General features: G+C 51.7%; 1 protein-coding gene across 1 annotated transcript; it reads left to right on the top strand.

Annotated features, from left to right (window-relative positions):
• The first annotated feature begins 663 nt into the window (after window positions 1–663).
• Window positions 664–11,659, top strand: Gpr132 (G protein-coupled receptor 132). The gene is made up of 3 exons (XM_021179606.3): window positions 664–728; window positions 6,179–6,269; window positions 9,171–11,659. Exons 2-3 carry the CDS (start codon window positions 6,242–6,244, stop codon window positions 10,289–10,291), a joined length of 1,149 nt encoding a protein of 382 aa, XP_021035265.1. The 5' UTR covers window positions 664–728; window positions 6,179–6,241; the 3' UTR covers window positions 10,292–11,659.
• Window positions 11,660–12,254: the final 595 nt, after the last annotated feature.

Here is a 12,254-nt window from a genome sequence, read left to right as displayed (position 1 = left end):
AGCTGTGGGTACCAGCAGTGGGCACCTGCCTTTTTTCCAGAGAAAACGGGTTACATTTGGGTGTAAGATGTATGAGCCCAGGGCCACTAGAAGCTGCTGTGCCCATCATCCTGAGCAGCCCTCAGTGGTGGCGCTGCCACAGTAATGCCAAGTACTTACTCTATGTTCCTGTGGCTCTCACAGGAAAACCACTTGTAGAGTTCCTGGGTGAAGGCTTCGTTCTGAAATGAAGGATGGTTTCTCAGACAGAACTGGGGTGGAGGTGTGCCCCCAAGGGCTCTGCCCCCAGGAAGGGATCGACCGGGAGGGTTGGGTTCATGGTAGAATGCATGCACCAGGTGGGTGTTCCAACAAGGACCAGCGCCAGGCCTGGATGTAAACAGCTGGTGATGTGACCTGCCCTGCCTGACTCGGGATCAGGTGGGGACCAGCCCTCCTGGGGCTGCCCGGAAGAGCTGTTTGAGTCCCCATTTCTCAGTTCTCTGTACCTGAGGAAAGCCATCGTCAGAGCAAGGTCAGATAGGTCTGGAGCTGTTTTCCTGTCATCCCAACCCATTGTCATCACAGTGATGTAAGCCTGACGCTAGCCTGCCTTGTAGTTAGGGGAGCTTCGGAGTGAGCATGCTCGGTCCCCCCTCCCACCACTTCCTGAAACCTCTCAGCTGGGCCTGCAGAGGGGTGCTCAGCGCTGCTTCAGGACGGGCCTGCCCTGTGCTGCCTCAGGACGGGTAAGTCAGTGGATCCTAGATCTGGCTTGTCCCCAAGAGGGGATTCAGGGGCGCCATGCCCACCTATGTAAGGGCGCAGGGACAATAGTGTATATCAGACTGCTCTTCCCCAACCTACCTGGCTGCTTCTGGAAGATCTTTACCCCAACTGTAGGTACAGATGAGAGTGGAAGGACTGGACTTCCTCTGACAGGGAACTGAGGACCACAGAGGCATCCTGGTCAGTATGGTTGGTGGGACTAGGGGTTCCTCTTCCTAGGAGTTACCTAGGGTTAGAGGCAGGCTCTGAGGAGGGATGAACAGTGGGGCTCTACTGGGATAGGCTGTGTGGTCGTGGGGCTAGATCCTGGGGTGGCCACTAACCGACTCTGAGGCAGGCATTTGGAGTACCTGTCAGAGCAGATCTTGTAACTTCTACTAGATTTGTGAGGACAGACTCATGGACTGCTCAGCATGGCCACCGAGGACTGTGAGCAGCGGTCACGGTCTTACTAATGAGGGCACGTGGCACAATGTCTTAGGGGGCTAACCACGCAGAGGGGTGAGAACGGAGACACCCCGAGGGAATGTGGGAAGGAAGAGTAGCTTGTGCAAGCACTCAGCTTAGAGATCAGTCAAACTGAAATGTGCGTTATTGAGAAGTGTGGTGTCGGGGATGGGCCCCCAGATCTACAGGATGTATAGTTGACACTAGTAATTTAACGGTTCCTGCCCAATGGCGTTCTGAATTTGAGTCAGTGTTCTGAGTTTGAGGACAGAAAGGAGGAGGAAGTTTTGTTGTTGTTGTTATTTTTTGCCTTTCTCCTCTCTCTCCTCTCTTCTCTCCTCTCTCTCCTCTGCCCTCTCTCTCCTCTCCTCTCTCTTATCTCCTCTCTCCTCTGCCCCCTCTCTCTCTCCTCTGCCCTCTCTCTCTCTCCTCTCTCTTCTCTCTCTCCTCTCTCTCCCCTCTCTCCTCTCTCTTCTCTCTCCTCTGCTCTCTCTCTCTCTCCTCTCTTTCCTCTCTCTCTCCTCTCTCTCCTCTCTCTTTCTCCTCTCTTTTCTCTCCTCTCTCTCCTCTCTCTCTCTCTCTCTCTCTCTCTCTCTCTCTGTATGTATGTGTGCATGTGTTTCCATGTGTATGGGCACACATGTGCGCACACACACATACACACACACACACACACACACACAATGTGGAGTCCAGAGACTGATGTTCCAAACCATCCCCAGTTGCTCTTCCATCTTCTTCCTTGAGGCAGGGTCTTTCATTCAAGCCTAGAGTCTACAGATGTGGCTACTCTTGCTAGCTGGCTTGCTCTGGGGATTTCATCTCTACCCTCTGAGGGTGGAATTGTAGGTGGACTGCTACAGGAACTAGGCATTTATGTGGGTTCTGGGGATCCAAATATAAGTCCTGTGACATATAAGTGCTGTAACTCGTGTGACAAGCACTTTTACCACTGAGCTGTCTCCCGCCAGGCCCCAGAGAAGCCCATAGGAGGATGGAAAAGTGAAAGATCGAAGCAACCCAAACAACCAGAAATTCCTGCAGTAGAGAAATATAACACAGTGTGCTAATGGCTCAATGGGCCAGTCCAGCCACCCTGGCTTACAGTTCACCTCTCCAAGGGGCGGAAACAAAGTGTGTCTTCCCTTTGTGCTTTCCTGTCCGTTAGGAAAGCTCCACAGTCAAAAGACTGACAGGACCGTCAGCATCACAGGTGGCGCGTTACCTGTGCATGTCCTGGCCACTCCAAGTACCTCTCTTTCTGGAAGATGGGTCTCCTGGTGGGAGGAGCTGCATGGTGTGGGAGTGGGCCTAGGGAAGGCTGGAGGCAGGAGAGTAGAAGTGGGAAGGATGGTAGGAGCAGGTGGCCATGAAGAAGGTGTGGTTTGAAGACGGATGGATAAGAATAGCATGAGTCTGAGGACTGGTGGCAAGGGGAAGCAGGGGTGTGGCTGGGAGTTAGGGCAGGTAGAAGAGGACATCCAGGGCCAGTTCACCATGCAGCCTGGTGGCTACAAGTGACATGCTAAGATCATCATTCCAGTTGTGTTGCCCTTTGTCCAACGGATGCTTGATGGCGTTCGGCCTGCTATAGGTCCATCTGAGTAATGGAGTCCACCAGCCCAAGCAGACATCACAACCATGTGGGTGTATGGCCCTTGTGGGTGTGGTGAGCCTCAGGAGTACAGTAGATCATTCTCTGCCACGTTCTAGGAAGGTGTCTTAGTCAGGGTTTCTATTCCTGCACAAACATCCTGACCAAGAAGCAAGTTGGGGAGGAAAGGGTTTATTCGGCTTACACTTCCATGCTGCTGTTCATCACCAAAGGAAGTCAGGACTGGAACTCAAACAGGTCAGGGAGCAGGAGCTGATGCAGAGACCATGGAGGGATGTTCTTTACTGGCTTGCCCCCTCTGGCTTGCTCAGCCTACTCTCTTATAGAACCCAAGACTACCAGCCCAGGGATGGTCCCACCCACAAGGGGCCTTTCCCCCTTGATCACTAATTGAGAAAATGCCTTACAGTTGGATCTCATGGAGGCATTTCCTCAACTGAAGCTCCTTTCTCTGTGATAACTCCAGCTGTGTCAAGTTGACACAAAACTAGCCAGTACAGAAGGTTTGGGAGCACACTGTTGCCGAGTCCTGATGAAAGTTGGCCATGATCTTCTACCCTCAGGGGTCAGCCATTTCCAACTCTCTCACAGATGGCACACACCACTGAAGATGGCCCAGGACATCAAGAGGAAATGTCACTACCCAGAGCCAGGCCTGCCACCCACAACAAACAGAGAGGCCAGTGTCTGCTTCTTAGAGAAGACAGATGCAGGGGTCCTTCTCTTCTCCCTCATCTTTCCACATCCGTACTCCGTTCAGGGATTCCTGAGATGGCCTAGCCCAGCTGCACTTCTGAGAGAAGCCTATATCTTGGAGCATGGGGCTGTTGACCCTTGTCCCTTCCTGTGGAAGAAAAAGCCTAGTTGTTGCAAGACTTCCACAACAACTGATCTGAGCAAGTTAGGGGTCCTTGGAGCTTAGACAGGAAAGGGAGGGGCTCTGAGTGTTCTGAGGGAGACCCTTTAGCACAGAGAAGACAGACAGCTGAAAGGAAAGTGGCAGGTTGGGAAAGGGACAAGTCTAAGGCATGGTGTGCCCTGAGCACAAAGGACAATGACACGAATACAAGGCCAATAGCTGTGTCAGCTACCCACGAGAAGCCATGGTGAGGAGCCACGTTATAGTGTAGGGATTCAAGAGCCTCCCCGCTTCTCTGGGGTCCTAGTGCAGTGTGCTCTGGCCTGAGCCTCATGGTGGCTCTCCTTTGATGTAAGTGTTGATGCTCTGTGGGTTAGGGGACATGACCCAGGTGGGGGTATCACGGCCTTGTTTTGTTCTGTCTAGGCTGAGCAGTTAGTCCCAACAGCTCACTCTGCCTCCCTGGCCAAGTTCTGTCCACAGGAGACAGGGATGTGACTTGCAGGTATGGCAGTTTCTCACAGTGCATCCTCACCGCAAGAGGGAAGTGCGTGTCACGTTTTCTGTTGAGCCCTTGCTTCCTCTGCCTTCTACACCCGGAGCACCGTCCCCTTCACCACACTCGGGGTTGCTAGGTGTTTAGGATGAACATGGTGTAGCCCCTGTAGGGGACAGACCCGCCCTAGGCTGCCTCTGCAGCTGGCTTTACGGAACTCTAATTCTAGCTGCAGGGACGGCAGGTGCAGGCCTCTCAGGGCTCCGACTCTGGGGCTCCATGCAGTCATGTGCTCATTCACTAGACGGGGGTCTTGCTTAGTGGTATTTTGAATTTGGAAGGAGCAGAAGCTTGCTGCACCAGATGTAGAGCAGAGAGTGACTGGAAAGCTGTTAAGGCCTGGTGTTCAGCAGGTCAGGGCATGGTGGGGTGATGTGAGGAACCTGCTGAGAGTCGATGCTTGGAGTGGCTCTTCTTGCCTTCCCTGGCTTTGCCTCCCTTTGATGTGTGCTGAGGTATCACTTTAGTCTTCTTCAGAGGGCAGCCACCTTCTCGGGTGTTCGGTTTAGCTTCCTGTTGTTTTCTTCAGAAACTCCTGAGAAGGAAGCAGGGGAGCTGGGCACTGGTGCCAAACTGGTGAGGCTCCAGGGCTTGGTATGGATGTCTGGGGGCTCTTGGACTGGCTTCCATAGGATTCCAAAGGCCACTCCTGCAGCCCAATGCACCCGTGGTTATCTGCCTGACTGAGGGGCAGCCATGTGTGTCGGAGGAGCAGGTGGGCAGCAGGTCAGACTTTTTTCTTTAACTTAACTTAACTTAACTTTTCAGGTCATTATTTTAAACCAGGAATAAAAAATCCCTAGGAGGAATTTTAGCAAGTTCAGACTTTCTTAACGGTGTTGGAAACTGACTGCAAAGTGGGGCTCTGAAATATCGGTACCTAGTGACCATCCCATTGTGTAGCTTCAGGGTACCATGTCTTCAGACTTCAGAACACTCATTTAGTTATTTTTGCCAGCCTGATAGGCAGAAAAACAAAACAAAACAAAGAGGTCGTCCTTCATGCTTATTTTGCGTTTCTTGCCCTTTTGGGAGCTCTTAATTCTGTGGGAGCTCATGTGCCATCAGCTTTGCCAACCATAACCAACAAATAACAGTTTTAACTCTGGTATCCAGGGTGATGCTTTGATGCTCCCCGGCTTCCCTGGTGCCTGGTTGTCTGTACTGCATTACCTTTGTTGACTGTGGGGTGCTCTAGACTCTTTGTTGAATGAGTCAATCTGGGATGACAGGCATTGCAACAGCACACCTGGCTGGCAGGCAGGCTGGCTGGCTGGCTGGGTGAATGGATGGATGGAGGGCTGGCTGGCTGGCTGGCTGGCTGGGTGAATGGATGGATGGAGGGCTGGATGGGTGGGTGGATGGGTGGATGGATGGGTGGATGGGTGGATGGCTGGGAGGGTGGCTGGCTGGCTGGCTGGCTGGGTGAATGGATGGATGGAGGGCTGGATGGCTGGATGGATGGGTGGATGGGTGGGAGGGTAGATGGATGGATGGATGGATGGGTGGATGGATGGATGGATGGATGGATGGATGGGTGGATGGATGGGTGGATGGGTGGATGGATGGGTGGATGGATAGGTGGGAGGGTGGCTGGCTGGCTGACTGAGTGGATGGATGGGTGGATGGGTGTATGTATGTATTATATATGTATGTGTAGATGGATAGATGGTTGGGTGGGTAGATGGGTGTATGTATGTATGTATGTATGCATGTATATATGTATGTATGTATGCATGCATGGATGGATGGATGGTTGGATGGAATGGATAGGTGGGTGGCTGGGTGGGGGTGGCTGGGTGGGTGGGAGGGTAGCTGGCTGACTTATTCTCATTGGCTTTTTGTTTTGTTTTGTTTTGTTTTGTTTTGCTTTGCTTTGCTTTGTTTTGTTTGCATTTTCACCTAACTCTGTTTCAACATGCTCTTTCTCCAGGTCATTTTAAGCTGCCAGAGCCACCTTCACAAGGGGGTCCACAGAACTCACATAGGAGCCACCATGAGATCAGAACCCACCAATGCAGCAGGTGAGAGAATCTTGTTTGACTGAGGCATTGAAGAAGGCCCGGAAGAATTCCTATGTGGTACACTTGGTCTCGTCACACAGTGAAGATCCAAAGGCTTCTGTGGGCCTGAGCAAGCAGCAAGAGGCAGAGCCGTGCCAGGGAATCTGTTCAGTGTGGTTCTGGGAAAGGCAAGGCTGCAGCTTGGTCACAGACTGTGTCCCTTGCAGTTTTCAGTGAAACTGTATGGTGTGTGGGTAGGGTGGGGTGCGGGTGGGGTACAGAGATGAAGCACCAGAACTTGGTGAGACTGACAACAGGACAGAGGGAGATAAGAGTCTGAAGTGGGATGGAGCAGTGAGACAGACAGGGCAGAAGGACAGAAGGGTGTCTGAACCTGCCTGAGGGTGCTTTCACAGTGGGAAGAGAGCTACCCAGGTAGGGAGCTGTTTAACACCTATGCCTGTCTATGGGCTCAACCCTCACCCTTGCTCTCTGCTGGCCCCAGGTTCCGATGTCAAGATTTAGCACTGGGCTCCAAGACAGCTCACCACCTCTGGAACCTCAACCTCACTTTCTTTATTCAGATATGGTAACAGATGCCTCTGAGCAATGACCCAGGGCACCCAGATCGTGGGAGGAAGGCGCCTCACACCCACTGTCAAAAAGGAAAAAACATAAAAGCAGAAGCTGGCTGGCTGTGCCTGAGCTCTGCAGACAGGGCTGCAAAGCAGAGCAGACACTTGAAAGTAGCACAGGCTTCCTCAGAGTAAACACAGTGGCCATGTGACCCAGCAAGCTTGCTTTTAGGTGTACCCAAAAAGGAGACAGCAGGGACAGAAGTCAGGGACACCAATGCTCATATTGTTCATAACAGTCTAGCGGTGGCAAGCAGCCTAGGTTCCATGTACACGTGACAAGTGTCAAAGTGTCTGTGTGTTCACTGGGGAGTGTTCCTGTGCATGGAGTGTCTTGATGGGATGCTAGCCTGTCTTAAAAAGAAGACATGTTCTGACACACCCTATTGCGGATGAACCCGGAGGATGCTATGCTCAGTAGACTAAATCTGCACTGATGATGAATCCGTTTGGGTGAGGCTGCTCTACAGAGGCAGGGAGAATGCAAGGGAGGAAAGTGTGTGTACGCGCGCATGTGTGTATGTGTGTGTGTGCATGTGTGTATGTGTATGTGTGCATGTGTGTATATGTGTGTATATGTGTATGTGTGTATATGTGCATGTATATGTATGTGTGTATGTGTGTATGTGTATATATGTGTGTATGTGTTTGTAAGTGTGTATATGTGTATGTATGTGTGTATGTATGTGTATGTGTGTATGTGTATGTGTGTGTATGTGTTTGTATGAGTGTGTATGTGTGTGTTTGTGCATGTATATGTGTATGTATATGCATGTGTGTGTGTGTATTTCTAGAAGAGCTTTGGTCTGCAGGCTGAGAAGATTCTAGAGGTGGGAACTGGCTCCACTCCACACAGCAGACAGTTAGTTAGTGACGGTCAGCTGCATGCAGGGGAATGAAGGACTCGGAGAGAACGTTCTGTGCTATGTGTGTTCCATAGAGATTAAAAAGGAGGCCTGGAGCTGGGCGTGGTGACGCACGCCTTTAATCCCAGCACTTGGGAGGCAGAGGCAGGCGGATTTCTGAGTTCGAGGCCAGCCTGGTCTACAGAGTGAGTTCCAGGACAGGCAGGACTGCACAGAGAAACCCTGTCTCGAAAAACCAACAAAAAAAGGGGGGGGGGCTGCGAAATGTATCAGTTGCCTAAGAAAGATTCAGGCTCTGTGGTTGGGGACAGGTCACCTTCCTAACAAGGAGCCCTCACCTGAGGTGAGTGCGGGTCTTAGCTGGCATCCTGTCTCTCATGGCCAGAGTGGAATCCATCCAGGCTGAGGGCAATGGCATGGGCAGCTGAGATCCCAGGGAGTATGGGACAATTGGCCAGGACAACCAGAGCCATGGAACAGATATCAGCCTGGGACCAGGAGGCAGTGCCCTTGTGGCCTCCAAATCTGACCCACGACATGGCTGAAGGCTTCTCCACCAGATGACCAGTGTGGCCAGAGGAAGAGGGTTTGGAGAGAATTCATCTGCCCACATCTGTCAGGGTCTGGGGTTGATGACTGTCCTCACCATTCTCTGGTCCAACTGGCTTCCTCTGGCTGCAGTCTTTTGAACTCCTTATGTGTCTAGTCTGAAGTCTGTAAAACTTTCCTTTTACTTAAAAGATTTATTTATTAATTGTGTGTGTGTAGCAGGCATACATGTGCCACTGAGTATGTGTTGCAGGCATGTATGTGCACTGTGCATCTGTAGCATGTATGTATGTGCACTGTGTGTCTGTGGCATGTATGTATGTGCCCTGTGTGTATGTAGCAGGCATGCATGTGTACTGTGTGTATGTAGCAGGCATGCATGCACCTCTGAGTGTGTGTTACAGGCATGCATGTGCACTGGACATGTGTAGCAGGCATACATGTGCCACTGAGTGTGTGTTGCAGGCATGTATGTGCACTGTGCATCTGTAGCATGTGTGTATGTGCACTGTGTGTCTGTAGCATGTATGTATGTGCCCTGTGTGTATGTAGCAGGCATGCATGTGTACTGTGTGTATGTAGCAGGCACGCATGCACCTCTGAGTGTGTGTTACAGGCATGCATGTGCACTGGACATGTGTAGCAGGCATGCATGTGCCACTGAGTGTGTATAGCAGGCATACATGTATACAGTGCGCGTGTGAAAGTCAGAGAACACCTCAGCTAGTCAGGATCTGCCGCAAGGTTTACCTGCTGAGTCATCTCTCTGACCCCACCTCCATCGAGCTTCTTACTTTTTCTTGGTATTATAAATCTCCCTGAGTGGGAGTAGTTCTGTAAACTCCTACTGCTGTGTCATTTCTGCCCCACAGGAAACACCACACTGGGGGTTACCTCTGTTCTTCAGAGCACCTCAGTCCCTTCTTCTGAGACCTGCCACGTCTCCTACGAGGAGAGCAGAGTGGTCCTGGTGGTGGTGTACAGTGCTGTGTGCCTGCTGGGCCTACCAGCCAACTGCCTAACTGCCTGGCTGACGCTGCTGCAAGTCCTGCAGAGGAACGTGTTAGCCGTCTACCTGTTCTGTCTGTCCCTCTGTGAGCTGCTCTACATCAGCACGGTGCCATTGTGGATCATCTACATCCAGAATCAGCACAAATGGAACCTGGGTTCGCAGGCCTGCAAGGTGACTGCTTACATCTTCTTCTGCAACATCTACATCAGCATCCTCTTGCTCTGCTGCATTTCCTGCGACCGCTACATGGCCGTGGTCTATGCACTGGAGAGCCGAGGCCACCGCCACCAGAGGACTGCCGTCACCATTTCTGCGTGTGTGATTCTTCTGGTTGGACTTGTTAACTATCCAGTGTTTGACATGAAGGTGGAGAAGAGTTTCTGCTTTGAGCCCCTGAGGATGAACAGCAAGATAGCTGGCTACCACTACCTGCGTTTCACCTTTGGCTTTGCCATCCCTCTCGGCATCCTGGCGTTCACCAATCACCAGATCTTCCGGAGCATCAAGCTCAGTGACAGCCTGAGTGCTGCACAGAAGAACAAGGTGAAGCGCTCAGCCATCACGGTCGTCACCATCTTCCTGGTCTGCTTTGCTCCCTACCACGTGGTACTCCTCGTCAAAGCTGCCAGCTTTTCCTTCTACCAAGGAGACATGGATGCCGTGTGTGCCTTTGAAAGCAGACTGTACACAGTCTCTATAGTGTTTCTGTGCCTGTCTACAGTCAACAGTGTGGCTGACCCCATCATCTACGTGCTGGGTACAGACCACTCTCGGCAAGAAGTGTCCAGAATCCACACAGGGTGGAAAAAGTGGTCCACAAAGACATATGTTACATGCTCAAAGGACTCTGAGGAGACACACTCGCCCACAGAGCTTTCAAACACATACACCTTCCCCAATCCTGCGCACCCCCCAGGATCACAGCCAGCGAAGCTAGGTTTACTGTGCTCGCCAGAGAGACTGCCTGAGGAGCTCTGCTAAGCCCACTCTTCCTCAAAACTAGCACCAGTCACACATACCTGCTCCTCTGAGTCACCCTCTGGGGTGTCCACAGCACTATAGATGCCTTTGTTAGGGCACACACTGCTGATCTTTCCTTCCTAAGGCCACCAACTCTGAAAGTATCTGTTCTTTAGATGTCCTCAGGCTCTCCTCTATGGAAAGTGGGGCTTGCTAAGGAGCCTGTGGCTCTTAGGAGAGCTCTTTATCAGCAGTGTGCTCTGCAGGGCTCCCAGCGGCCATCAGCAGAGCACTTGGCAGAACACTTTATTCCCCCATTGTCCAGTGGCTAACACAGTTCATCTTGGGGCTTTCCACTGAGATGGAAGTGAACTGTGTTCAGAGTTACCACCATGGGGATAGGAGTCCAACCCTGCGGACTCCCACTGGGGGTTGGCTCTGAGTGGACATAATTGTCTTTTGGAGGAGCCATGGAGCACGGTGGCCAATTGCTCCAGCTCCTAGTAGCCCCGGATATCCTCGCCTGGGATCCCTCAACCATTTACATTAGGAAGTGCTAGTGGACACCCCAGGAACAGGTTGGTATAGCTGCTACCAGATAAGGGGTTATCTGGCATCTGGCATGTCTTTCTTTGCCTTGCAACTTCTGGCCTTGACATCACAGAGGAGGTAGGCTGGGGCTCCTGAAAGGGCAAGCCAGGAGCAAGCCCCACTTTGCCCCGTTTTTCTCCAATGTTGACTCTGAGTCAAATCCCGGCTCTGTTCCAAGAGCCTTCCTTGTCTTGCTGAGTCATTCCTGTGCTACCTCACTGGGTCACTCGCTGCTGGGACTGAAGCCGCCCCCGACCCCACCCCATCGCAGAGGCTCCTGATGCACTTGGAGTGCAAGGGCCAAGGACCCTGAGCTTGGTGGGCCTCGGAGCTGATCCTCCTGAAGCACACACATCACGGATGCCGCACTGAGACTGTGACCTCAGAGTTAACTTCAGCTCTACCTTGGAAGAAGAACCGAGAATAAGAACACAGACTTTCTTTCCTTGCTGTTGGGCATTTTTGATTGTTTTTTTTTGAGACGAGGTTTCTTGTACCTCAGACTGATCTTAAACTCACTAAGTAACATAGGATGGCCTGTTTTCTCCTGATTCTGTCTGTTGTCCCCATCTCTTGGGGTGGAATTACAAGGATGCACCACCAGCCTCTGACTTCCTCTTCAGTGATGTTTGCTTGTTTGTTTGTTTGTGTGGATGTGTTGGCAGAGCCGTGTGTGTGTGTGTGTGTGTGTGTGTGTGGTGCGAGCACACACAGTCTCATGCACTAAGGCCAAAGGTTGACACCGGACATTTTCCTTGATATCTTCTTTAAGTGTGAGAGTCAGGGTCTCACACTGAAACCAGAGCTCACCAGTTTGGCTGAACCAGTTAGCCGGCTTGCTCCCGTGATCCCTGTCTCTGCCTTGCATGCAGTGGGGCGGTACAGGCAGGCGGCCATGCTTGCTTGCCCTTGTGCCTCGCTTTGTTTTGTTCTGCTTTTAGGAGACACGTTTCTCTCTGTAGTCCTGACTGTCCTCTGTAGACCAAGATGGCTGCTGTAGACCAGGCTGGCCTGGAACTCACAGAGATGCCCCCGCCCGTGCCTCCTGATTGCTGGGATTAAATGCATGTAACACCATACCCAGCCCTGCGCCTCCACTTGTGTATGGTGCTGGGGATCCAAACTCTGATCCTCACTTGCTCAGCAAACACTCTAAGAACTGCCCCATCGTCACAGCCTCTCTCCTTCCTCTTTAAAGTAAGAGTTTTTTTGTTTGTTTGTTGTTGTTGTTTTTTTTTTTTTTTTTTTTAATTTTTACCTCTGTAGGTAGACATCTTTCCACTTGGAAGGCCAAACCTAGGACAGGAAGGTGAACCCTGGGAGCATGGAGACTCTAAGTGGAATGTGGCTGTGGTGAGGGCAGGAAGGTGGAGCGGGCTGTAGGTTCTTACGG

This window comes from Mus caroli, unplaced genomic scaffold (assembly GCF_978045245.1).
Source record: "Mus caroli unplaced genomic scaffold, Mus_caroli_1 scaffold_14, whole genome shotgun sequence".
Taxonomy (NCBI): domain Eukaryota; kingdom Metazoa; phylum Chordata; class Mammalia; order Rodentia; family Muridae; genus Mus; species Mus caroli.
This window is presented reverse-complemented; position numbering and strand designations above follow the sequence as displayed.

What these genes read in the sequence shown, in the direction of transcription:
- Gpr132 (XM_021179606.3), top strand. Translation starts at nt 6,242, where the DNA reads ATGAGATCAGAACCCACCAATGCAGCAG. An exon ending in AGAACCCACCAATGCAGCAG is followed by an intron (nt 6,270 to 9,170) that starts GTGAGAGAATCT and finishes TCTGCCCCACAG; the next exon opens with GAAACACCACACTGGGGGTT.